Source organism: Pan troglodytes, chromosome 4, assembly GCF_028858775.2.
Source record: "Pan troglodytes isolate AG18354 chromosome 4, NHGRI_mPanTro3-v2.0_pri, whole genome shotgun sequence".
Lineage (NCBI taxonomy): Eukaryota > Metazoa > Chordata > Mammalia > Primates > Hominidae > Pan > Pan troglodytes.
The window spans coordinates 40,816,010-40,840,540 of NC_072402.2; the positions used below are offsets into that span (position 1 = coordinate 40,816,010).

The 24,531-nt window shown below is 36.5% G+C and overlaps 1 protein-coding gene across 11 annotated transcripts in view; it reads left to right on the forward strand.

Annotated features, from left to right (window-relative positions):
* The window catches only part of ANKRD31 (ankyrin repeat domain 31), a 173,014-nt gene that overhangs the window by 9,554 nt on the left and 138,929 nt on the right, over positions 1 to 24,531 (forward strand). For 7 of the 11 annotated variants that reach the window (XM_009449014.5, XM_016953134.4, XM_016953135.4 and 4 more), the window contains exons 3-5: positions 5,098 to 5,207; positions 16,539 to 16,579; positions 20,908 to 20,984. In XM_009449014.5, the coding sequence (XP_009447289.4) occupies positions 5,098 to 5,207; positions 16,539 to 16,579; positions 20,908 to 20,984 (228 nt within the window). The remainder of the gene's footprint in view (positions 1 to 5,097; positions 5,208 to 16,538; positions 16,580 to 20,907; positions 20,985 to 24,531) is intronic. The other 4 variants (XM_063810360.1, XM_063810362.1, XM_054685042.2 and 1 more) reach the window with 1 other exon arrangement.

A 24,531-nucleotide genomic window follows, 5' to 3' on the forward strand; every position in this document is an offset into this window, starting at 1 on the left:
TTTAAGCATTTATCCTTTATGTTTCAAACAATCCAATTATATTTTATTATTTTACAATGTACAATTAATTAATTTTGACTATACTCACTCTGTTGTGCTAGCAAACAGTAGGTCTTATTCATTCTTTCTATTTTTTTTGTGCCCATTAACCATCCCTACATCCTTCTCAGCCCGCAATATTTTTCCCAGTCTCTGGTAACCATCCTTCTACTCCTTATCTCCATGAGTTCAATTGTTGTGATTTTGGCTCCCACAAATAAATGAGAACATGTGAAGTTTGTATTTTTGTTCCTGGCTTATTTCACTTATGACCTGCAGTTCCATCCATGTTGCAAATGACAGAATCTCATTCTTTTTCATGGCTGAATAGTACTCCACTGTGTATATATATCACATTTCCTTTATCCATTCATCTGTTGATGGACACTTAGGTTGCTTGCAAATCTTGGTTATTGTGGATAGTGCTAAAAAAAAAAACCATGGGAGTGCAGATATCTCTTTGATATACCAATTTTCTTTCTTTTGGAAAGGAAAATCCCAAATACCTAGGAGTGGGATTGCTGGATTGTATGGTAGCTGTATTTCTTTTTTTGTGAGGGATTGCCAAACTATTCTCCACAGTGATTGTACTAATTTACATTCCCACCAACAGTGTGTGATGGTTCACTTTTCTCCACATCTTCACCAGCATTTGTTATTGCCTGTTGTTTGCATAAAGGCCATTTGTAACTGGAGTCAGATGATATTTCATTGTAGTTTTGATTTGTATTTCTCCACTGATCCATGATGTTGAGTACCTTTTCATATATCTGTTTGCCATTTGTATGTCTTCTTTTGAGACATGTGTGTTCAGATCTTTTGCCCATTTTAAAATCTGATTATTATATTTTTTTTCCTATAAAGTTGTTTGAGCTCCTTAGGTATTCTGGCTATTAATTCCTTGTCACATGGATAGTTTGCAAATACTTTCTACCATTCTGTGGTATCAGGGTAATACTGTCCACCACTGGGACAGACCTAAAGTACTCCTGTGGCTACCACCACTGGGACAGACGTGGAGTACCCCTATAGCCACCACCACTGGGTCAGACCTGAACCCAGCACGGTACTGAGTCTTGCCCAAGGCCTGCTGTAGCCATTACCTGGCTACCACCTATGTTCACTACAGCTCTACAATCAGCAGGTAGCAAAACCAGCCAGGCTTGTGTCCTTCCCTTCAGTACAGTGAGCTCTCCAAATCCTCGGGCAGGTCTAGAGATGTTGTCTGGGAGCCAGAGATGGGAATCAAAAACCTTAGAAATTTACGTGGTATTCTATTCTACTGTGGCTGAGCTGGCACTCAAACCATGAGACACAGTCCTTCCCACTGTTCCTTCCCATTTCCATAGGTAGGAGAGCCTCACCCCATGGCCATCACTACCATAGGCCCAAGAGGAATACTGCCAGGCTACTGCCAGTGTTCACTTAATGCCCTAGGGCTCTTCAGTCAGCTTGTGGTGAATGCTATCAGGTCTGGAACCGACCCTTCAGAGCAGTGGGCTACCCTGTGGCCCAGGGCAGGTCCAGAAATGCTGTTCAAGGCCTTCTTGAATCAGTGATCCCAAAAGGCTGCCTGGTGCTCTACCCATTGTGGCTGAACTCACACCTAAGGTGTAAGACAAAGTTCCCTTTACTTTTCCCTCTACCTTTCTCAAGCAGAAGGCCTTCTGCACCTTTCTCACCATAGCCATCACAGCTGTCAATGTGCTGGGTCTGACATGAAACCACATGTGAGAATCTTAGGTTTTCTTTTAAGTAGACACCTCCTATCTGCTCTTGGAACACATCACTTGTATCTTCATCCACCATTTGTGTTTGTGTTATTGGTTGCCTGTCAAATTGGAATCTGATCTGTCTCATTGACAAACCCTGTCATTCACAATAGGCTTTCATTAGTTTACTAAGTGGTGTATGACTCCTAATCCTAAACTGTACTGTATGACCATCCTGCCTACTATTTTCAAATTAATATGGTCATTGTTCTTAGTATTGACTCCTTGGTCAACAAAAAGTCCTTGGGGATTTTGTTGACCATTGCGGTCATCGGAGTCTCTCCAGCTGCTGGTGTACAAAAGAGATACTAGGTCCATGTTGGAGTCTACCTCATCCTTTTACATTGCTATGTATTATTCCATTGTATGAATGTACCCTATTTAATGAATTAATGATACTTAATGTTTTTCAATACTATTACAAAATATGAAAATATTAATACTTATACCTTTGCCTGCTTTTCTGATTTTTTCCTTAGAATAACTATCTAAAACTTTGTGCTCAGCTCTTGACATATATTTCCCCCAAAAAAGATGTCTCCTTCTCCCTACAACCAACGCAGCAAATAATTCAGTCTGTGTCAAATAAAAAGTATCTGATTTAGTTTGCATTTTCAAGGAATACCAGTGTTAGGCCTATTTTAATATAGATAATTCATAATTATTTTTTGTGTCTGAATTGCCTGCATCTGTCTCCAAATTATTTTCATTTTATTATTGATTTGTAAGAGCATTTTCTATATTAAAGATAGCAAATCTTTGTCATATATATTGTGAATAGTTTTACCCAGTTTTCTGGTTATCTTTTAATATTATTCATGATATATTTTGCAGTGAAGAAATTTTAAGTTTTTGTGTAGTAAAAGCTGTTGGTCTTCTCTTTTAGGGTTTCTTCTTTCTCTATCAGACTTAGAAATACTTCAGTGACCTCAAAACCATAAAGATACATTTTTAATCTTTATTTCCATTGATTATATTTATAGCTTTTATATTTTTAATGTTTGGAATATTTTGGCATATGGGAAAGGTAGGGCTCAAACTTTATTTTTTTGAAATGGTTAACCAATTTTCCTAATATCATTTATTGAATAATCCATCTTGTTGCCCCGGTTTAAAATACCATTGTCATATATTAAATTTCTATATATATGTGTGTATGTATGTCCATTTTCTACTCATTGTTTTGTTTCATTGACCTATTTGACTATTTCTGTGACTATTTCATCACTACATTATTTTATCATCCTTAGCTTTAGTATAATATATTTCTATGTATGGTAGGGAAGATATCCTGTTATACAGAGTAACTGGCCACAGCATTCATCCTAAGTTTCTTTGGTACAAACAGCAAGCTCAGTGCAGTATGACACTTTAATCACAGTGTTCTTCCAATTTACCTTCTTCCAACTTTTGTTAGTGGGATTTTCTCTGAACTGGGTGGTTTTCTGGAATTCTAATGGAAGAAATGTATATATATATATATATATATATATATATATATGTATATATAATTATTTCTGAGAGATCTCTTCCTTTTCCTGTGTTGTGTGATAAGCTGTGTCTTAGTCAGTTGGGGCTGCTGTAACAAAACTATAGACTGGATGGTTTGATCTATAGATATTTATTTTTCACAGTTCTGGAGGATGAGAAATCCAAAATCAAGGTGCTGGCAGATTGGTTCTAGGTGAGGACCCTCTTCCTGGATTGTGCGGATGGCTGCTACATTGCTGTGTGCTCACGTGACCTCCTCTTTGTGCTCAGGGAGAGAGAGCTCTGGTTTTTCTCTCTCTTTTTATAAGGATATTAATCTCAGGAGGGATTATGAGGGCTTCACCCTCAATACCTCATCTAAACTCAACTACCTCCCAAAGATCTTACCTTCTAATATCATCACATTGGCGGTTAGGGCATCAGCATATGAATTTGGCTGGGGCGGGTGTGCACAGACATTCAGTCTATAACAAGCTGTTTACTACTGTTTGGGTTTCCTTGAATCCATTCCCATCTTTTGATCTATAGGGGGTATATTTCTATATTCCTTTCCTTTCCATTGTTGCTTCAGATTTTCAAAAACCAAAAATCTAGTAATTTCTTTGCATATTTTTCTATGAACTTGGAAGGTTAAAAAATATGGGCTCAGTTTGCCATTTTGGAAACAAAAACTGTGGCTTTTTTGGACTATGTACTAGTATTATGAGTTTCAAAAAAACAATCTAAAATGAATTTAAAAAGGAATTTTTAAATTATTCTAGTGGTGTTTAAGTCTATGTACTTTCTATGCATATTGATTGCCTTTATTCATCCTGAGACAAATAAATATCAAGTATTATTTCATTCAGTGTAGTATATGTGTTTCCTCTTAATAATTAAAAAATATTAACACATAAAAGTGGCAGTTAAGAAATTGTGATATGCTACAAACATGAAAAAAAGCTCAACATCACTGATCATCAGAGAAATGCAAATTAAAACCACAAGGAGATACCATCTCATGCCTGTCAGAATGGTGATTATTAAAAAGTCAGGAAACAATAGATGCTGTCAAGGCTGTGAAGAAATAGGAATGCTTTTACACTGTTGGTGCGAATGTAAATTAGTTCAACCATTGTGGAAGACAGTACAGGGATTCCTCAAGTATCTAGAACTAGAAATACCATTTGACCCAGCAATCCCATTACTGGGTATAAACCCAAAGGATTATAAGTCATTGTACTATAAAGACACATGCACATGTATGTTTACTGCAGCACTATTTACAATAGCAAAGACATGGAACCAGCCCAAATGCCTATCAATGATAGACTGGATAAAGAAAGTATGGTACATATACACCATGAAATACTATGCAGCCACAAAAAGGAATGAGATCATGTCCTTTGCAGGGACATGGATGAAGCTGGAAGCCATCATCCTCAGCAAACTAACACAGGAACAGAAAACCAAACACTGCATGTTCTCACTCATAAACGGGAGTTGAACGTTGAGAACACATGGACACAGAGAGAGGAACAACACACACCAGGGCCTGTTGGGGGTTGGGGGGTGAGGGGAGAGAACTTAGAGGACGCATCAATAGGTGGAGCAAACCACCATGGCACACGTATACCTATGTAACAAACCTGCATGTTCTGCACATATATCCTGTTTTTTTTAGAAGAAATGAAAAAAGAAATAATATACTAGATGATTCTTGATAACATTTTGCATGCGTATAAAATTATTGGGCCATTATCAAAGCAGAGCAATAAAACTGTTGTAAATGATTTATGATTATGTTTCACTCTAGGCATGCCTTCTCCTGAGATTCAACTTGGATTTAAGCTCAGAGAGGATCTGCAAGAGCAAATGAATAAAAATAAGATGATGCCTGTTCTTAGCAAGGATACAATATTACAGGTGTGTAGCATGTTGATTGAATACATACTCACTAAAAATTGGAAATGCTATCACTCAGAGTGGCAAATTACTAATGATAATTCTTTTTGTCTATATTTTGCTTCTTTCCTCTTTTCTTATTAATTTTTACCTCTTTCTTAACTAGTCATTCTATTTCTTTGTTGCAACTTTGATGAAAACAATTGTTTTAGAAGGGAGAATTTAAAATACAGTTGATCCTTGAACAATTTGGGAGTTAGGGATGCTGACCCTCTGTGCAGTGAAAAATCCACATGCAACTTTTGACTCTCCCAAAACTTAACTACTTATAGCCTACTGTTGACTGGAAGCCTTATTGATAGTCAATACATATTCTTTTATATGTATTATATACTGTATTGTTACAACACAGTAAGATAGAGAAAAGAAAATGTTAAGAAGATCATAAAGAAGAGAAAACATATTTACTATTCATTAAGTGCAAGTGGGTCATCATAAAGATCTTCATCCTATTGTCTTCACATTGAGTAGACTGGGGAAGAAAAAGAGAGAAAGAGGAGGGGTTGGTTTTGCTTTCCCAGGGGCGGCAGGGGTTGAAAAAAATTCATGTATAAGTGAACCAACACAATTCAAGCCTGTGTTGTTCAAAAGTGAACTGTGTTTTCTTTTGTCCACTCTTACACCTCTTATGTTTTTCACCCTTTGGTAGAGATGCAGATATGAGAGGAACAGAGGTTAAAATAGGATGTAATAATTATGATTTTCATCTCCATTTTATATTAGGGATTCTTCTTAAACTTGTGAAGAAGATATAGCCTGTATGGTATAATTTGAGATATAGGCCACTGAAAAGACACTTCCGTTGTCTTATGTGTGTGAGTGTATGTATATGTATGTGCCTGCACACACACACACAAAGAATTTTTACTTTTTTTGTCTTTTAAAATATGATTTTGACATTTATGTCATTTCAAACTGCATGTAGATTTCTGAGAATCAATTTTTTTGGTGTACAGATTATTATCACCTGGGTACTAAGCATAGTACCCCACAGTTTTTTTTTTTCTGAACCTTTTCCTTCTCCCATCATTCTCCCTCAAGTAAGCTCCAGTATCTGTTTTTCCCCTCCTTCTGTCCATGTGTTCTCATGATTTAGCTCCTACTTGTAGGTGAGAACATGCGTTATTTGGTTTTCTGTTTCTGCATTAGTTTGCTAAGGATAATGGCCTCCAGTTCCATCCATGTTGCTGCAAAGGACATGATCTCATTCTTTTTTATGGCTGCATAGTATTCCACCATGTGCCACCATGCCTGGGTAATTTTTGTATTTTTAGTGGAGACAGGGTTTTGCCATGTTGGCCAGGCTGGTCTCAAACTCCTGACTGCAAGGGATCTGCCCACTTTGACCTCCCAAAGTGCTGGGGTTACAAGCATAAGCCACTGCACCTGGCCTGTTATTCTTTAACTTTTAATAGCCATTTTGACTGGTGTGAGCTGGTATCTCATTGATTTGCATTTCCTGAATGATTAGTGACATTGAGCATTTTTTTGGATGCTTGTTGGCCACGTATATGTCTTCTTGTGTAAAGTGTCTGTTCATGTCTTTTGCCCACTTTTTTTTTTTTGAGACGGAGTTTTGCTCTTGTTGTCCAGTCTGGCGTGCAATGACATGATCACAGCTCACTGTAGTGTCTGCCTCCCAGGTTCAAGCGATTCTCCTGCCTCAGCCTCCCGAGTAGCTGGAATTACAGGCATGCACCATCATGCTCGGCTAATTTTTTTGTATTTTTAGTAGAGACAGAGCTTCTCCATGTTGGTTAGGCTGGTCTCGAACTTTCGACCTCAGGTGATCCACCCACCTCGGCCTCCAAAGTGCTGGGATTACAGGTGTGAGCCACCCTTCCCGGCCATTGCCCACTTTTTAATGGAGTTGTTTTTTGCCTGTACATTTGTGTAAGTTCCTTGTAGATTCTGTATATTAGACCTTTGTCAGATGTATAATTTGCAAACGTTTTCTCCCATTCCATAGGTTGCCTGTTAAATGTTTTCTACCATTCTGTAGGTTGCCTGTTTACTCTGTTGATAGTTTCTTTTGCTGTGCAGAAGCTGTTTGGTTTAATTAGGTCCCATTTGTCAGTTTTTGTTTTTCTTGTGATTGCTTTTGGAATTTTCCTCATCAAATCTTTGCCAGTTCCCATGTCCAAAATGGTATTTCCTAGGTTATCTTTCAGGGTTTGTATAGTTTTACGTTTTATATTTAGATCTTTAATCCATCTTGAGTTGATTTTTATATATGGTATAAGAAAGGGGTCCAGTTTCAACCTTCTGTATATAGCTAGCCAGTTATCCCAGCACCATTTATTGAATAAGGAGTTCTTTCCTCATTGCTTGTTTTTGTCAGCTTTGCCAAAGATCAGATGGTCATAGGTGTGTAGCTGTATTTCTGGGCATTCTCTTCTGTTCCATTTGTTTATGTGTCTATTTTTGTACCAGTACCATGCTGATTTGGTTACTGTAGCTTTGTACAGTTTGAAGACAGGCAATGTGATTCCTCCAGCTTTTTCTTTTGCTTAGGATTGCCTTGGCTATTCGGGCTCTTTTCTGGTTCCATATGAATTTTAGAATAGTTTTTTCTGGTTCTGTGAAGGATGTCATAGCATTGTATCTGTAAATTGCTTTGGTTGATATGCCCATTTTAACGATATTGAGTCTTCCTATTCATGAGTATGGAATGTTCTTCTATTTGTGTCACCTATGATTTCTTTGAGCAGTGTTTTATAATTCTCATTGTAGAGATCTTTCACCTCCCTAGTTAGCTGGATTCCTACTTTTTTTGTTTGTTGCTTGTTTGTTTGTTTTTGGTGTTGTTGTTTTGGCAATTGTGAATGGGACTGTGTTACTTTTGGCTGTCAGTTTGGCTGCTTTTGGTGTATAGGAATGCTACTGATTTTTGTACATCAATTTTGTGTTCTGAAACTTTGCTGAAGTTGCTTATCAGCTCAAGGAGCTTTTGGGCAGAGACTATGGGGTTTTCTAGATATAGAAGCATGTCATTTGCAAACAGGGATAGTTTGACTTCTTCTCTTTTTATTTGGATGCCTTTTATTTCTTTCTCTTACCTGACTGCTCTGGCCAGGACTTCCAATATCATGTTGAATAGGAGTGGTGAGAGAGGGCATCCTTATTTTGTTCTGGTTTTCAAGGGGAATGCTTCCAAGTTTTGCCCATTCAGTATGATGTTTGGTGGTGGCTGTGGCTTTGTCATAGGTGGCTCTTATTATTTTGGAGTTGTTCCTTCAATGCCTAGGTTATTGAGGGTTTTTAACATGAAGGGATTTGAATTTGATTGAAAGCCTTTTCTGCATCTGTTGGGATAATCATGTGGTTTTTGTCCTTTATTTCTGTTTGATGAATCACATGTATTGATTTGAATATGTTGAAGCATTCCAGAGATAAGGCCTGCTTGATCCTGGTGAATTAGCTTTTTGTTGTGCTAATTCACATTTGATTTGTTAGTATTTTGTTGAGGATTTTGATGAGCATATATATTCATCAAGGATATCGGCCTGAAGTTTTCTTTTTTTTGTTGTGGCTCTGACAGGTTTTAGTATCAGGATTATGCTAGCCTCCTAGAATGAGTTGGGGATGAGTCTCTCCTCCTCAATTTTTTGTAATAACTTCAGTAGGAATGGCACCAGCTCTTCTTTGTACATCTGTTATAATTCAGCTGTGAATCTCTCTGGTCCTGGGCTTTTTTTAGTTGGTAGGCTGTTTATTACTGATTTAATTTCAGAGCTCATTATTGGTCGTTTAAGTATTCAATTTCTTCCTGATTCAGTTTTGGGAGGATGTATACGTCCAGGAATTTATCCATTTCTTCTGGAATTTTAGATTTATGTGCATAGAGGTGTTGATAGTTGTCTCTGATGGCTGTTTGCATTTTTGTGGGGTCAGTGGTAACATCTCCTTTGCCATTTCTAACTGTGTTTATTTGGATCTTCTCTCTTTTCTTCTTTATTAGTCTACCTAGAATTCTATCTGTCCTATTAATTTTTTCCAAAAAACCAACTTCTGGATTTGTTGATCTTTTGTGAGGTTTTCATGTCTCTGTCTCCTTCAGTTCAGCTCTGATTTTTGGATATTTCTTGTCTTCTACCAGCTTTGAGGTTGCTTTACTCTTGCTTCTCCAGTTCTTCTAGTTGTGATGTTTAGTTGTTAATTTGAGAAATAAGATCCTTTTGAGACAAGCAAATGCTCAGGGAATTCATTACCACCAGAACTTCCTTACAAGAGCTCCTAAAAGAAGCCCTAAATATGGAAAGGAAAGATTGTTACCAGCCACTACAAAAACACACTTAAGTACACAGACCAATGACAGTATAAAGCAACCACACAAACAGATCTGCATAATAACCAGCTGACAACATGATGACAGGATTAAATCCACACATATCAATACTAATGTTGAATATGAATGAACTTAATGTCCCCATTAAAAGACACAGAGTGGCAAGCAGGATAAAGAGGTACGACCCAGAGGTATGCTGTCTTCAAGAGACCCATCTCACATACAGTGATACCCATAGGCTCAAAATAAAAGATTGGAGAAAAATCCACCAAGCAAATAGAAAACAGAAAAAAGCAGGTGATGCAATCCTAATTTCAGACAAAACAGCCTTTAAGCAACAAAGATCAAAAAAGACAAAGAGGGGCATTCCCTTCCCTAGTCCATAGCCAGAAAAAGAAGGGCATTACTTAATGGTAAAGGATTCCATTCAACAAGAAGACTTAACTGTCCTAAATCTGTATGCACCCAACTCAGGTGCACCCATATTCATAAAGCAAGTTCTTAGAGACCTAAGAAGAGACTTGGACTCCCACACCATAATACTGGGAGACTTCAACACCACACCAACAGTATTAGACAGATGATTGAGGCAGAAAATTAACAAAGAGATTCAGGACCTGAACTCAACACTTGACCAAATGGACCTAGTAGACATCTACAGAACTCTCCACCCGAAGACAACAGAATATACATTCTTTTCATTGCCACATGGCACATACTCTAAAATTTACCCTGCAATCGGACGTGAAACAATTTTCATCAAACTCAAAAAACTGAAATCATACCAACCACACTCTTGGACCACAGCTCAATAAAAATAGAAGTCAAGGCCAAGAAAATTGCTCAAAAACCATAATATTACACAGAAATTAAACAACTTTCTCCTGAATGACTTTTGGGTAAATAATGAAATTAAGGCAGAAATCAAGACATTCTTTGAAATTAATGAGAGCAAAGACACAACATACCAGAATCTCTGGGGCACAGCTAAGGAGTGTTAAGAAAGAGATTTATAGCACTGAACACCCACATCAAAAAGTTAGAAAGATCTCAATTTTTTTTTAAAGTAAATGTCATGGGGAAAAGTAAGTAAGGGATGATTCTGTTAGCACCTTGGCATAAGTAAGTTAGCTAACCAGAGATAAGGAATGGAAGGAAAGATACATACATTTTAGTAGCAGAAACTGACAGCATTTCCCAAAAGTTAATGTGAAGGTCTACTTAATATCATACTTAGGAAAGTGTATCAAATAAATGATCTCTGATAAAAAGCAAAACTTTTAACACCAAATATCTTTCCTTGAAATTGAGAGATCTATATTTGCCTTCTAATAACTCATTTAAAAATTAATTTTGTAACTTCTGAGTTCAGAAAAAGTAATATTTATTTCCTCTGGCTTCAGTAATTGTGAAATAGGAGGTAATAATTATTTTTCTTTCAATTTATTTCAGAAACATTTGCTATGTGATTATTGTACCAGGAACTGTATTGTACCTCAGAACATGGTTTAAAAAGTAAGATTTTCAGACCCATTTGGGTAGCTTTTTAAATATATGGATTCTCAGACCCATACTTGGGTGGAACCTGGGAATGTTCAGTTTTCAAAAGCCTTCCAATTAATTTCTAATATTCAGTCAGCTTGGAACAATTGCCTTAGAGGACTTGAAGAGTTAACAAATGTATTCTTCAAAACTTTATCATCAGATAGTAAACTAGCCATCTGCTGAGTATGGGCTTGTTATAAAATTAGATTAAGAAGGATAAGTGAAGTATTGGATATTTGGTTCTTTTAAAAAAACTTTCATTGGAAAAATAGATACCTCCTTTAACTTTCTTTTATATCCTACTTTTGTCTACAGTAAAAGGCAATGTAATCCCAGTATGTGAACATCTGTAGCAAATTTTAATTAATACTATTTTCTAAATTGATAAATGTTGCTTCTTTCATTGTTTTATCCTATGAAAATAAACCTTTTGAAATTTAACTATATGAGAGAAACTGATTTTATCAGATAAAGAAATTGAGATATGAAAAGGTACTTTCTCAGAGTTTTTTTTTAAATTTGTTGTTTTGCAACTGGAATTAGATTTCTAAGTAAATTCTAAATAATTATGAAACAGGTTTCTAAATAAATTCTTCCCAGATTCACAGATACCAATATTGATATTTCAACTTTAAAGAATACTATTTTAGAAATGATGAGCTATTTTAAATAAGAACAAACAATGAAGAAATAGAAGATCTTTGATTTGATGTATGTCATATTAATTTTTTTAAATGTAGGCATCAATCTTTAAAAATATTTCATACTCCTCATTTTTGTTGGGTCTTATAAAATACCTTTTCTAGTTCTTTACATGTATGCTATATGGCAAGCAGTTTTAAAACTTTACATGAATAGATTTTGGTTTGTGTGGAGAGTTTAGTGACATGCCTGGAGAGATAATGGAGACATGGGTATGTCAAAATTAGGGGGGCATGATGGTTCATTTTATGTGTCAACTTGGCTGGGTCACAGAATGTTCAGATAGTTGGTCAAACATTATTCTGGATATTCTGTGAGTGTTTTTGAATGAAATTAACATTAAAGTCAGTGGACCTGAGTAAAGCAGACTGCCCTCCATCATGTGGGTAGGCCTCATCTAATCAGTTGAAGACCTGAATAGAACAAAAAGACCTGCCTCTCCCTGCAAGAGAGAATTCTATAGCAGACTGTCTTTAGATTTTATCAGCACCATTAGCTCTCCCAGATGATTTCCTGCTGGCCTTTAAACTTCATCTGTACTATTGCCTGTTCTGGTTCTCTGCCTGTTGACCTTTAGACTGGAACTATACCATTGGCTGGCTGTGTCTCGAGCCCGACAGGTCACACTGCATATTTGCACTTGCCAGTTTCCATAATTGTGGGAGCCAATTCCTTATAATAAATCTCTTTCTACATATGTACACATCCCATTGGTTCTGTTTCTCTGGAGGATCCTGACTAATACAGTGGGCATCAGTGGTCTCATAGTCAGTTTTTGGTCATCTAGAAGATACTTGTTGACAGGGAGTAAAGATTAATTGAATTGTACAATTATTACCAGTAGGCCGCTTCTTCTGCCTCAGGACTATTTATCTGAGAGTTGTGAATACAACTTGAATCTCACTTTCCTTTTCCCTTTTGCAGCCTCCATCTTCTATCTTTATCCAGATTCAGAGACAGAATCAGTTAAAATGAGCATTAAAGAGAACCTTGAAGGGGAAATAAATAACCACAGGCTTGTTTGATGTGTGTGTAATGGAAGAAGGATCAGGGCTGGCAAGGCCAGAGCTCATGGAGAGATTATGCACTGCATGGTCTTTTAAAGCCCCAGTGGGCAGGTAACATTCTCTCTTACTAGCTGCCTCACTGAGTAATAAATTGCTGGGCTACTTAAATACAATGTGATTTTTCTAAAGTTAGGTACCCCTGACGCTACTGAGCTGATCACTACTGCCAATGGTATACTTTTCCTGGCTCTTTAATTCATCCTAACTTGCTTCCTAAAATTGCTGTCTCTGTTCAGAAGTTGCAATGACTTAGGAATATTTCTGGGAAGAAGTAGGATGAAAATGGGGCTTTAGCATCTAACTTAGCTGGAGTAAAGACAATTCTCTTTCAGTGGTTAAATCACTGTGTATTTAAATTGTGTATAGATCCTAGTGAGTGGATGTCAACATTTAAGAATACTGAAGCAGTACACAGATGGTACCATATGTCCAGAGGGAACGCTCTAAAAGGCAATTGTATGGATATTTGGAAATATTTTTAAATATCTATATACATGACCAAGTTTGGGTACCTCACTCTGAAAGAAAGATATCTTAAGCAAATGTTGTTAGCAATTCATCCAGGTACTTCAAACGCTTATTGAATACCAGTAACTACTATTCTGGTCTACCAAATGTGAAGGTAGTTTGTGTGAGACATTCAGTGTGTCATGGAGAGCCAGGATTGGTTGGGCTGATCCGGCAAGCCAGACTTCTTCCGCTCCACTCCCAGTTATCCATGAATCAGTGAAAGAGAGTGTTCTCAGATAGCAGGAGATTGCTTTTTTGGTTGAGGATATAGAAATAGATTTGCTTCTTTTCTAGATCCTCTAAATTAACACAATTAACCTCTCTTACCTCTCACATCCTAGCTCCAAAACAAAAAAAACAACAAGAAAACTCTACGGTTTAATGGCCTTGTCAAAATGCAGTGGGGTAAAGACAGGGGAAGGTTCAGTCACATGTATTAAAAAGATAGATGCCAATTTGTGTTTCTTATGAAAAAATTGATTGACATGTATTCTTGCATATTGTTCATTAACAAATTAACAGCTCCAGCCCCCACTTGTATTCAATGGCATTAGCTCTTGGTTGGTAGTTCTGTCTATAGAGGAGAAAATAAATCAGCTGTCAGGAGCAACCTTCCTTCCTACTTGCTTTCTTACCTTTTGCATTTACCTTTTGCACTTTTGGAGGCCAACATGGGCAGATAGCTTGAGCCCAGGAGTTCCGTGTAGAACCTTAAGTAGGTACAGTCAAGTGAATAATTAGTCCTCAACAGGAAAAGTCACTGGTCCTTTAGTAAGATAAATGAAAATTACAAATATTTGAAAAATTACTTTGCAGAGACACAGAAATATCTTGTAAGTGTGTAGGTATACCCTGTTTAATTAATTCTTGGGAGTTTCTGGGTTTGTCTCTCGACATTTCTTATCTTTGGCCTCTGAGCTCTGTAAAGCCTGCTTGGGAAGTATATACGCGTGAAACTAATGTAACTTTGGGGCGTTTAGGGATGCGTTATCAGTATATAATACTGAGCATTAATTGGAGAAGGTTGAGGTTATCACATTGCTTTATTTGTGTTTTTTGATATGATTTGCATGTTGTTAATTAACGAATTAACATCTCTAGCCCCCACCTGTATTCAGTGGCATTAGCTCTGTATTGTATTAGTGTAATCATGAAAATGCTTGCAAGTTCAGCCTAATGGCTTTATTTTCAGAGAGCTTTATAATTTATCATAGAAACAAACATAAAGGGCCCCTAAAGAGAAGTCTTTTTCTAAAGCTCTTAGATGCTGACAACATATTAAAGGTAAAGATTCCTTTTAAAGTGACAAAAGCCAGTAGGTTGTGAACTCTTAAAATGGAAGCATATTATCAGTGTATTTTATCTTTTTCGAAAGGGACACAACAACTTCAGATTTTCTGATATGTATTAAGAATTAGGCAGAATCAGTTTTGAGTTGGGGTCTCTGTCACCCAGGCTGGGGTGCAGTGGTGCAATCACAGCTCACTGCAGCCTTGACCTCCCTGGGTTCAGGTGATCCTCCCACCTCAGCCTCCTAGGTAGTTGGAACTATAGGCATGGGCAACCATGCCTGGCTAATTTGTTGTTGTTGTTTTTGTAGAAACTGGGTTTTGCCATGTTTCCTAGGCTGGTCTCCAACTCCTGGGCTCAAGCTATCTGCCTATGTTGACCTCCCAAAGTGCTAGGATTACAGGTGTGACCCACTGTGCCCTGCCCAGTTTAGTATTTAACACTGTAACACAGAGGTCATATAATTTCTGGTCCTTAGGGGAAATATTAAAACTTAGAACTGGACAAGAATGGCTGTTCAGAATCATCACATATTAATGAAGAGGAAAAAACTAGGAATAAAAAAAAGAGCACTTCTCTTTCTCTTCACTTAAGTTCTACTTTTTTGTGTGTGTATGGAAAGGAGTTATGATAAAGACAGAAGAGCCAAAACTATAAAACTCTTAGAAGAAAACGTTGGAGAAGAGTATCGTGACATTGGATTTGGCAATGATTTCTTAGTTATCACACCAAAAGCACAGGCAACAAAAGAAAAAATAGATAAGTTAGATTACATGAAAATTAAAAACTTTTGAGCGTCAAAGGACACCACCAACAGAGTATAAAAGCATCTTATGGAATGGGAGAAAATATTTGCAAATCATGTATGGTTTACAGAATATATAAAGAGTTCTTACAACTCCACAGCAGAAAAAAAAACAACTGAATTAAAAAATGAGTAAAGGGCTCAAATAGACATTTCACCAAAGAAGATATAAAAATGGCCAATGAACAGATGCTCAATATCACTAATCATTAGGGAAATGCAAATCAAAATCACAATGAAATACCACTTTACACTCATTATGATGACTATTATTTTAAAAAAAAATACCCAAAATAACAAGTGTTGGCAAGAATGTAGAGAAATTGGAACCCTTGTACATAGCAGATGGAAATGTAAAATGATGCAACTGCTGTGGAAAATGGTGTGGCTATTCCTTAAAAAAGTTAAACATAGAATCACCTTAATGATTTAGCAATTTCACTTCTGATTGTATATGCCGAAGAAGTGAAAGCAGGGACTTGAATAGATATATTTGTACACACATGTTCATGGCAGCATTATTCTCCGTAGCCAAAAAAGGTGGAAGCACTGCAAGTGTCCATCAATAGATGAATAAACCAAATGTGGTACATACATACAGTAGAATATTATTCAGTCTTAAAATGGAAGAAAATGCAGATACATGCCACAACATAGATAAACCTTGAATACTAAGTGAAATAAACTAGTCACAGAATGATTAAAATTTTGTATCTCTTATATGATGTTTCTAGAGTAGTAAATCAATAAAGACAGAAAGCAGAATGGTGGCTGCCATGGGTTGTGGAGAGGGGAGTGGGGAGTTAGTGTTTAATGAGCATGGAGTTTCACTTTGGGAAAATGAAAAAGTTCTGGAAGTTCATGATGGTCTTGGTTGTACAACAGTGTGAGTATACTTAATGCCAGAGAACTGTACACTTAAAAATGTACAGATAGTAAATAGATAGTAAATTTTATGTGTATTTTACCACAATAAAAAGAAGCTAAGAAAGAATAACACAAAAATTACTTTAAATGTTAATTTTTTTAGCTTGATGCACTGAATTAACACTTATCAGTTGGAAAAAACTTTTTTTTTTTCCTAGCAGTCTCAAGATGAAACAGAACGAAATCAAGCTCTGTTACAGTAAGTATACTAATTTTTGGCTTCATTATGTTGTAGGTATTTTTGTCATTTTGCACATCTAAGATGAATATTCATTTTTAAGAGTTTTAGAATTATTGTATATTTTTGAATAATTGCCCATTTTGTAGCAAAAGTATATGTTATTTTACATACATTCTAGATAAGTTTTATTTCATAAGAAGCATTGAATCAGATTAACTTGGTTCTCTATTATTTTAAAAGCGAATTTAAAGCATAGCTTGAAGGTGCAAATGTATGAAGGGGCTGCAAATAAATAAAAGCATGGCATGAAGGAAGAATTTGTAAAACTTATTGAAATTAGACTTTATAAACTTATTATACCTTAAGAAACTCGGCCAGGCGTGGTGGCTAACGCCTGTAATCCTAGCACTCTGGGAGGCTAAGGTAGGCAGATTACCTGAGGTCGGGAGTTCCAGACCAGCCTGGCCAATATGGTGAAACCCCATCTCTAATAAAAAATACAAAATTAGCTGGGCGTGTTGGTGGGCGTCTGTAATCTCAGCTATTCAGGAGCCTGAAGCATGAGAATTGCTTGAGCCTGGGAAGCGGAGGTTGCAATGAGCTGAGATCATGCCACTGCACTCCAGCCTGGGCAACAGAGTAAGACTCTGTCTCGAAAGCAAGAAAGCAAGAAGGCAGGAAGGAAGGAAGGAAGGAAAGAAACTGTCCTTTCAGTTCCTTTAAAACAATGATTCTCAAAGTATGGTCTGTGAACACTTTGGGAGTCCATGAGATTCTTTTAGAGGGTCTGTGAGGTCAAAACTATTTTCATAATAATACTAACACATTAGTTGCCTATTTCATGGTATTTACATTTGCACAATAGTGCTAAAGTAATGGTGGGTAAAATGCTGGAGTCTTAACAGGAACCAAGGCAGTGGCACCAAAGAATATTAGTAGTCATTGTGTTTTTTCACTGATGTGTGCTCTCAGTTACATAAATAAAAAGAAGCCAGTTTCACTTAACACAATTTGTGTTTGATAAGGCAGGAAAATTATTAATTTTAGTAAGTCTCCACCTTTGAGTATATATATTTTTAATATTCTGTGTGATGAAATAGAAAGTATGCTTAAAGCATTTCTGTGCATACTGCTATGTGATATTTATCTTTTTTTTTGAACCAGAGTCTCAGTCTGTCACCCAGGCTGGAGCGCAGTGGTGTGATCTCGGGTCACTGCAACCTCTGTCTGCCAGATTCAAGCAATTCTTGTGCCTCAGCCTCCCAAGTAGCTGGGACTACAGGTGTGTGCCACCTTGTCTGGCTAATTTTTGTATTTTTAGTAGAGACAGGGTTTTGCCATGTTGGCCATGCTGGTCTTGAACTCCTGGCCTCAAGTGATCCACCTGCCTGGGCCTCCCAAAGTGCTGGGATTACAGGCATAAGCCACCGTGTGCAGCCATGATGTTTATCTTGAGTAAAACACCTGTGCACTTGTTTGAGTTGTAAGCATTGGAAGAAAACTGGTTTCACCTTTTTTTTTAACTTGAGAGGTGATTTTTTGATATTTTATAATAAAATATGTCAACATTAGGAAAACATACATAACTCAGTGCATAAGTATTTTCTAAAAGACCAATGCATGATGTTACAAAATCATGTAAAGGTAAAAGACTCATTCAAAAGTGCAAGATAGACTATGGGTTTTAATGTAATAGAATGCAAAAAGTTCATTAATTTTGTTTGAGTTTCCTACAGTTCCCTTTTAGGAAAGTATTGTTGATTAAATAATTTTGCTGTAATATTGAAAAAGAATATTTTAGGGGTAGAGGGGGAAAGCGTCCTCTACCCTCAATGAAGGTTTGCTGAAAATGAACAGACAAAAAGAAAGATTTATAGAATAAAAATGCATATAAAGTTTATTTAATGTACATGGGGGAAAATCACAGGAGTGTGGTTACCCAATAACCCAGTGAGGTCCAGATGTTTATATACCATTCTTCATAGGGGAAGAGGAGATGGAGGATATAGCGGTAAATGATTTTCAGGGGAAATGAATATGCCCAAAAAACAGTGGCCTGGGACAAGTTCCTCTAAGTTTTGGGGAATTGATGGGAAGATGAGAGACAGAACTTCACTCTGAACAAAGGTTGTCTTAGGCAGATAAAGTCTTGGGTAGTCTCTTGGAGCTGCTGTCAGAAGAATAGATAAAGAATTTGTCTGGACATAGTGTCCTGTCACCTGGCCTTAGAGACTTTTAGTCTTTTCTCTGATGGTTAATCTTTCCTGGTTGTTTAATGAGATTCCTAGGGAGGGGATTTTAAGACCATTTTATTTTATTTTTTCAAGAAGCTTTCTCAGTCAGATAAGGAAATTCTGGAGAGAGTCCCTTCAGGTGCTTCAAGAAAAAAGATCAGAGAAATGGGGTGGGGGGTGAGGGGAAAGCTCAGATGGAGACCTTGGTTCTGAAGCTTATTTCTCAGGCCTTTCAATTTTCTTTAATTCAGAGTACGCAGCTTGCCATAGCGTCGTATTTTGGGGTATTATTTTCTGTACCCAAGCAATATTCACAATTATCCAAAAAGGCTATTAAAATACTCCTCCCTTTTCCAACCCCATATCTGTGTGAAGCCAGATTTTTGTTATGTACTTCAAATAAAATTATATATGGCAACAGATTGAATGCAGTAGTAGATATAGGATGATAGTCATCTTTCATTAAGCCACACATTAAAGAGATTATTAAAAATGTCAAAAATTGCAACTTCTCTCGCTAATTTTTTTCATTTTGGAAAAGATAATTTTTCATAAAAATATATTAATATGTTCCTGGATTATTGCTGTGATTTAAAAATTTATACATATTTAATTTTGTTCTTCATTTTAGTTTCTAATATGTAGATATAAATAAGTGTAAGACACCAATAGTTTTTAAGAGTATAAAGGAGTCTGAAGATCAAAAAGTTTGAAAACTGCTATTGTTGTAAAATAACCCTTTTGCCCCAGCTACCAACATTATAAGTTCATTTAAAGACATAGAAAAAAGAAAAGACTAAGGAAGACTAATATAGCATCCATATTCTCTCTGCCTAGAGAACCATTTGTTAACATTTTGGTACATTTTACTTTAGGCTTTATTTATATTTTTGTTTTTGTTCATACTTTCTACAAAATTGGGATCATCTTGCAGATAGTTTTGTATCCTGTTTTAAAATTTTAAGTAATAGTTTATCAAAGTTATTTTCTTGTGTCATAATGTTTTTAAAAATGTGAATTTTGATGACCTTATAATACCTTATTGTATTACTGACTTTACTATAATTCATTTAATTATTACTCTACCACTGGACATTTAGGTTGTTTGTAGTCTTACCTTACATAAATATTTGTAATAATTTAGATGAAGCTTTGCTCTATTTTCAGACTATGTCTTAAATACTCTTGCAATTAAGGGAAAAAATTCTGTTAAACTATGGTTTTATTTTGTTTTCAGCTTGTTCTTAAAAAATCACACTTTAGGAAAAAAATCAGCATTCTTTTCTATTTGCTTCAAAAATTATCATTCTACATGAATAGCTTCATTTTTATCTGAAGACAGCTTATACTGATCACTTCTGTTTTTGGATAGGAGAGAATGCTTAATTTATTACTCTTGCATAGGACTCCAGTAGCTGTGCCTACTGCATTAAAAACTGCTCTTAAAACAGCTGAAATGAGAGGCTTTTTTTTTAAAGGAAGGTATCTTGATTACATTTATGCAGTAAATTAGGCTGAGAAAAAATATAGTTAGCTGATTGCCTTTCTTTAATCAGCTTTTAATTGTCACAGGGCAGATGATGAAAATTGCAGATTAGGCATGACCCTTATTTTGCTTTTAACTTCTTCCCTTCGGTATTCCCTACCTTTTCTTTGCCTGCTGTGAAATACAAGAATGATAAGTAATGCCTGGAGAAATTTATCATTAATGACTCTCACTTACATCTAAAACTAATGACAAACTATCAGTGTGTTTGATGATGTAGATATAAAAACTACGTATTTCAGGACCATTTTCTCCCTGACCTTCCTGCCCCTATTTGGCAAACAGTCACCTCCAAAGTCACCTTTAGACCTAAATGTAGTTTAGCTTGTATACACTCCTCAGGTCATTTATTATTTTTTCAGCTCTCTCCTTCATTTGTGCAGTTACTTGAAATGAAAATGTTAACAAATTGGTAATAATTGTAAAAATAATTGGAATGATATAGCAAAAAATTATCCTATTTGGAAAGCCCTTTAAGTGAAAAAGAAAAATTAAATTGTATTTGAATGAGAAACACTATGTTTTTCTTCCATTTTAAAATTTATTTTTATTAATTGATTTTTTAGGACTAGAAAAAACTGTTCAATGTTCATTGGGTCGTTTCGCCAGTCTGGACTTTCATTGAACCACCAAAATATTGAAGGTATGTTTTCATGGTAGAGTCATATAAAGGAAATTAGTCTTTGCCTAAAAATAGAAGACTTAGTTAGATATACATTTATTTACAACTAGGCTGGTCAACTATATATATATATATATATTTTTTTTTTTTGGTAGAGATGTGGTCTTGCTATGTTGCTCAGATTAGCTTTGACCTCCTGGGCTCAGGCAAATTATCCTGCCTTAGCCTCCCGAGTAGTTGGGACTACAGGCATGCTCTACTGAGCCTGGCTTACTATATGTTTATAAATATGAAATCAGTGTTGCTATTGACTTGGGTCATGCTTCATAGAATTACCTATGGGAGTAGCAGCTCAGATGCCATTAGTATCTGCTACTCAAAATGTGATTTGGGGGCTGGAATTTGAAAACAAAGTTTGTTTTCTATGTTCATAAGATTTTTAATAAGAATTTCATGTCTTTCTTGACTGGCAGTCGCACAGGCCAGTTTTGCCTTGGTTTGAGCTGTATTAGAGGATAGCTGTCTATCTCTTTGCAGTGTCTACCAATGATTCCTCCAGAGTGAATGTCAGATATATTGTGTCACAGTGTAGCAAATATTTATAGTGTTTAATGATACCTAGTATTATAAGAAAAGGATACAAGGACATGGTAACATTTTGGAAAGATAAATTTAAAAAGCTCTGTCTTCTCTTGCTCTGTTGCTACAACAAAGCAGTACCACTTTTGCCCACCACCAGCTCTTACGTATACTTTTACTGTCTAGAGTTTGGTCTTTAATATTGTTTATTCTTTTAACAAATACTTATTAAGCCTACTAAATACCAAGTATGTGGGTGCTAAGGGTGTGAATGCTAAATAAACCAGGGATTCTTAAAGGGTAGCTGATCACTTTTGGAGCATGACAATATCAGGATGAGCCTGAACATACAATTATTACTGAAAAGCAAGGTTGCTTTCAAGGATGTCTGGGGCCAGTGCTGGAGGATAAATGGTTAGCTCAATGGTGCTGTGGCCAAACTGTGATAAACTGGCCAAACTGATAAATTAAGTAGGGATAAAAACCCAGGAATTTAGAGTTCATGCAAATAAGTTTGTGAAAAGACCATGAGTTCATAATGATACTCAAAAAATGTTAGGAGTGTACAAAAGATTGTCTCAATACAAAAAGAAAAACAACTATAGCAGGATGTTTAAGAATGGGCTGGATGTGGTGGCTCACACCTGTAATCCCAGCACTTTGGGAGGCTGAGCCAGGGTGATTGCTTGAGCCTAAGAGTTCGAGACCAGCCTGGGAAACACAGCAAGACCCCCATCGCTACACACACACAAAATTATCCAGGCTATGGTGGTTCATGCCTATAGTCTCAGCTGCGCTGGGGCGGGAGGACAGCTTGAGCCCAGGAGGTTCAGGCTGCATGAGCCATGTTTCCAGCCCGGGTGACAGAGTGAGACCCTATCTCAAAAAAGAAAGTTTTAATAACTAAGAATTGGGGGCCTGTTAATATCTGTGCATTTTCTTAATTAAATACATGTCTATTTATAAAACATAGGATATTTTTGTTTATCACTGTTTAAGTAGGGAAAGAGTCAAGCAGTCCTGGAAAAAGTAAGAATTGTACCAAGGAAAGGAAGGCCCACCACACAGTACCAGCAGTGACACATAAAACGTATAAAGTGGGGTCTGTGTCCCCAGATGACAAATTAACCTGATATCCAATTAAGGAGACTTTTCTGCAGAGACTAGATCCTTATCTCTTAGTAAATAAAAGCCTTAGATGGCCCTGCCTATCATGATAAGATACTAAATGGCAGGAATAAGTTTCTAATAACACTACATAACATATCAGCACATAATAAATGACAAGACAAAAGCTTTTGTAACACCAACCAAGTAAAACTTAAAGCATTCTCGGACAAAACATTAGATTACAAAAAATAACCTTTGTGAAGTTTAAGGTATTTATTTATAAGTAAAGCCAGATAATTGGCTGGTCAGGTTGGAATAATCTTGAGATAAATGATCTCATGCCCCAACAAAAAATCAGGTAATCTGTAACCCTGGGAAGGTATCAGAGTAAGAATTACTTTAATCTTAAAAAGGTATAAGAACAAGTATAGAAATAAAGAAGAATGAATTACAACAATGATACTGTTATTTTAGAATTAGTTTAAGAGCAGTAGTCTTTTATATATTTGAAATGGTAAAAAATTATTTCAAATTTTTGGTTTAAATTGTTTAAGGAAATTTAAGTTTGTTATCAATGTTTAAATGTTAAATAGTAATTTTCAAGTTTTCATGTCTTAGATATAGAAGTTTAGTAAATTGACCATTAAACAAATGTAAGTGCAAGGGGTAATTAATGTTCCTCTTTAAATATAAAAGACTTTCTGATTTTAAAAAAGTTTAATAAATATCAAATGGCCTAATATAATTCAGACTATGCTAAACGTAATCTCCAAATTTAGTAAAAACCTATTTAGCACTTTTTACACGATGTAGTTATGGATTAAACAAAAAGAGTCATGTTTATAAAGCTATAATGATGTCATCTTAGAGGTTGAAGTCTTTGTGTGTGTGTGTGTGTGAGGATGTATTGAACAATTTGAGACAGAGGTGTCATGGATAATATCATGCCCTGGGCATTCCTTTTTCTTCTTTGGGTACTTTCTTTTCTTTTCTTTTTTTTTTTTTTGAGATGGATCCTCTCTCTTTCGCCCAGGCTGGAGTGCAGTGGCACAATCTCTGCTCACTGCAACCTCCGCCTCCCGGGTTCAACCAATTCTCCTGTCTCAGCCTCCTGAGTAGCTGGGATTATAGGCACGTGCCACCAGGACTGGCTAATTTTTGTATTTTTTTAGAGACAGGGTTTCACCATGTTGGCTAGGCTAGTCTTAAACTCGTGACCTCATGTGATCCACCCACCTGGGTCTCCCAAAGTGCTGGGATTACAGGTGTAAGCCACCGCGCCCGGCCTCCCCTTTGGGTTTTGACTATAACAGGTGTCATCAATATTTACACAAAAATGTATTTTTATTTTTCTCATACCCAATTCTAGTATTTATTTTAAAACAGGGTTCCACTATGTCCTATAGTCCCATAACTCCAACCTCCTGCCCATTTGGCCTCCTGAGTGCCAGCCATTAATGCCTTGTTATGCCATTGGCATCTGTGCACTGTTGTCACCACTCTCCTCGAACTTCTGAGTCACAAGTCTCATAGGCTGTTCCTTCAAAAGTGCCACATGGCCAGGTGAGGTAGTGCATGCCTATAGTCCCAGCTACTAGGGAGGCTGAGTTGGGGGGATCCCTTGGGCCCAGGAATTTGAAGTGGCAATTGGCTATGATTGTGTCACTGCATTACAGCCTGGGTGACAAAGCAAGACCCCCATCTCTAAAAAATAAAAAATAAAAAGTAGTGCCACATGCACCAGGATTATTGCTTTGTGTGTTTCTTGCTGCCCTAAAGCTGCGTGACTAGAGATCCTTAGAATTGGTAGTTCTCTTCCATTCTGGCACTTCATTGCAGCTCTCTCTTGCCTTTACTCCTTTCAGAGTATTCAGAACAA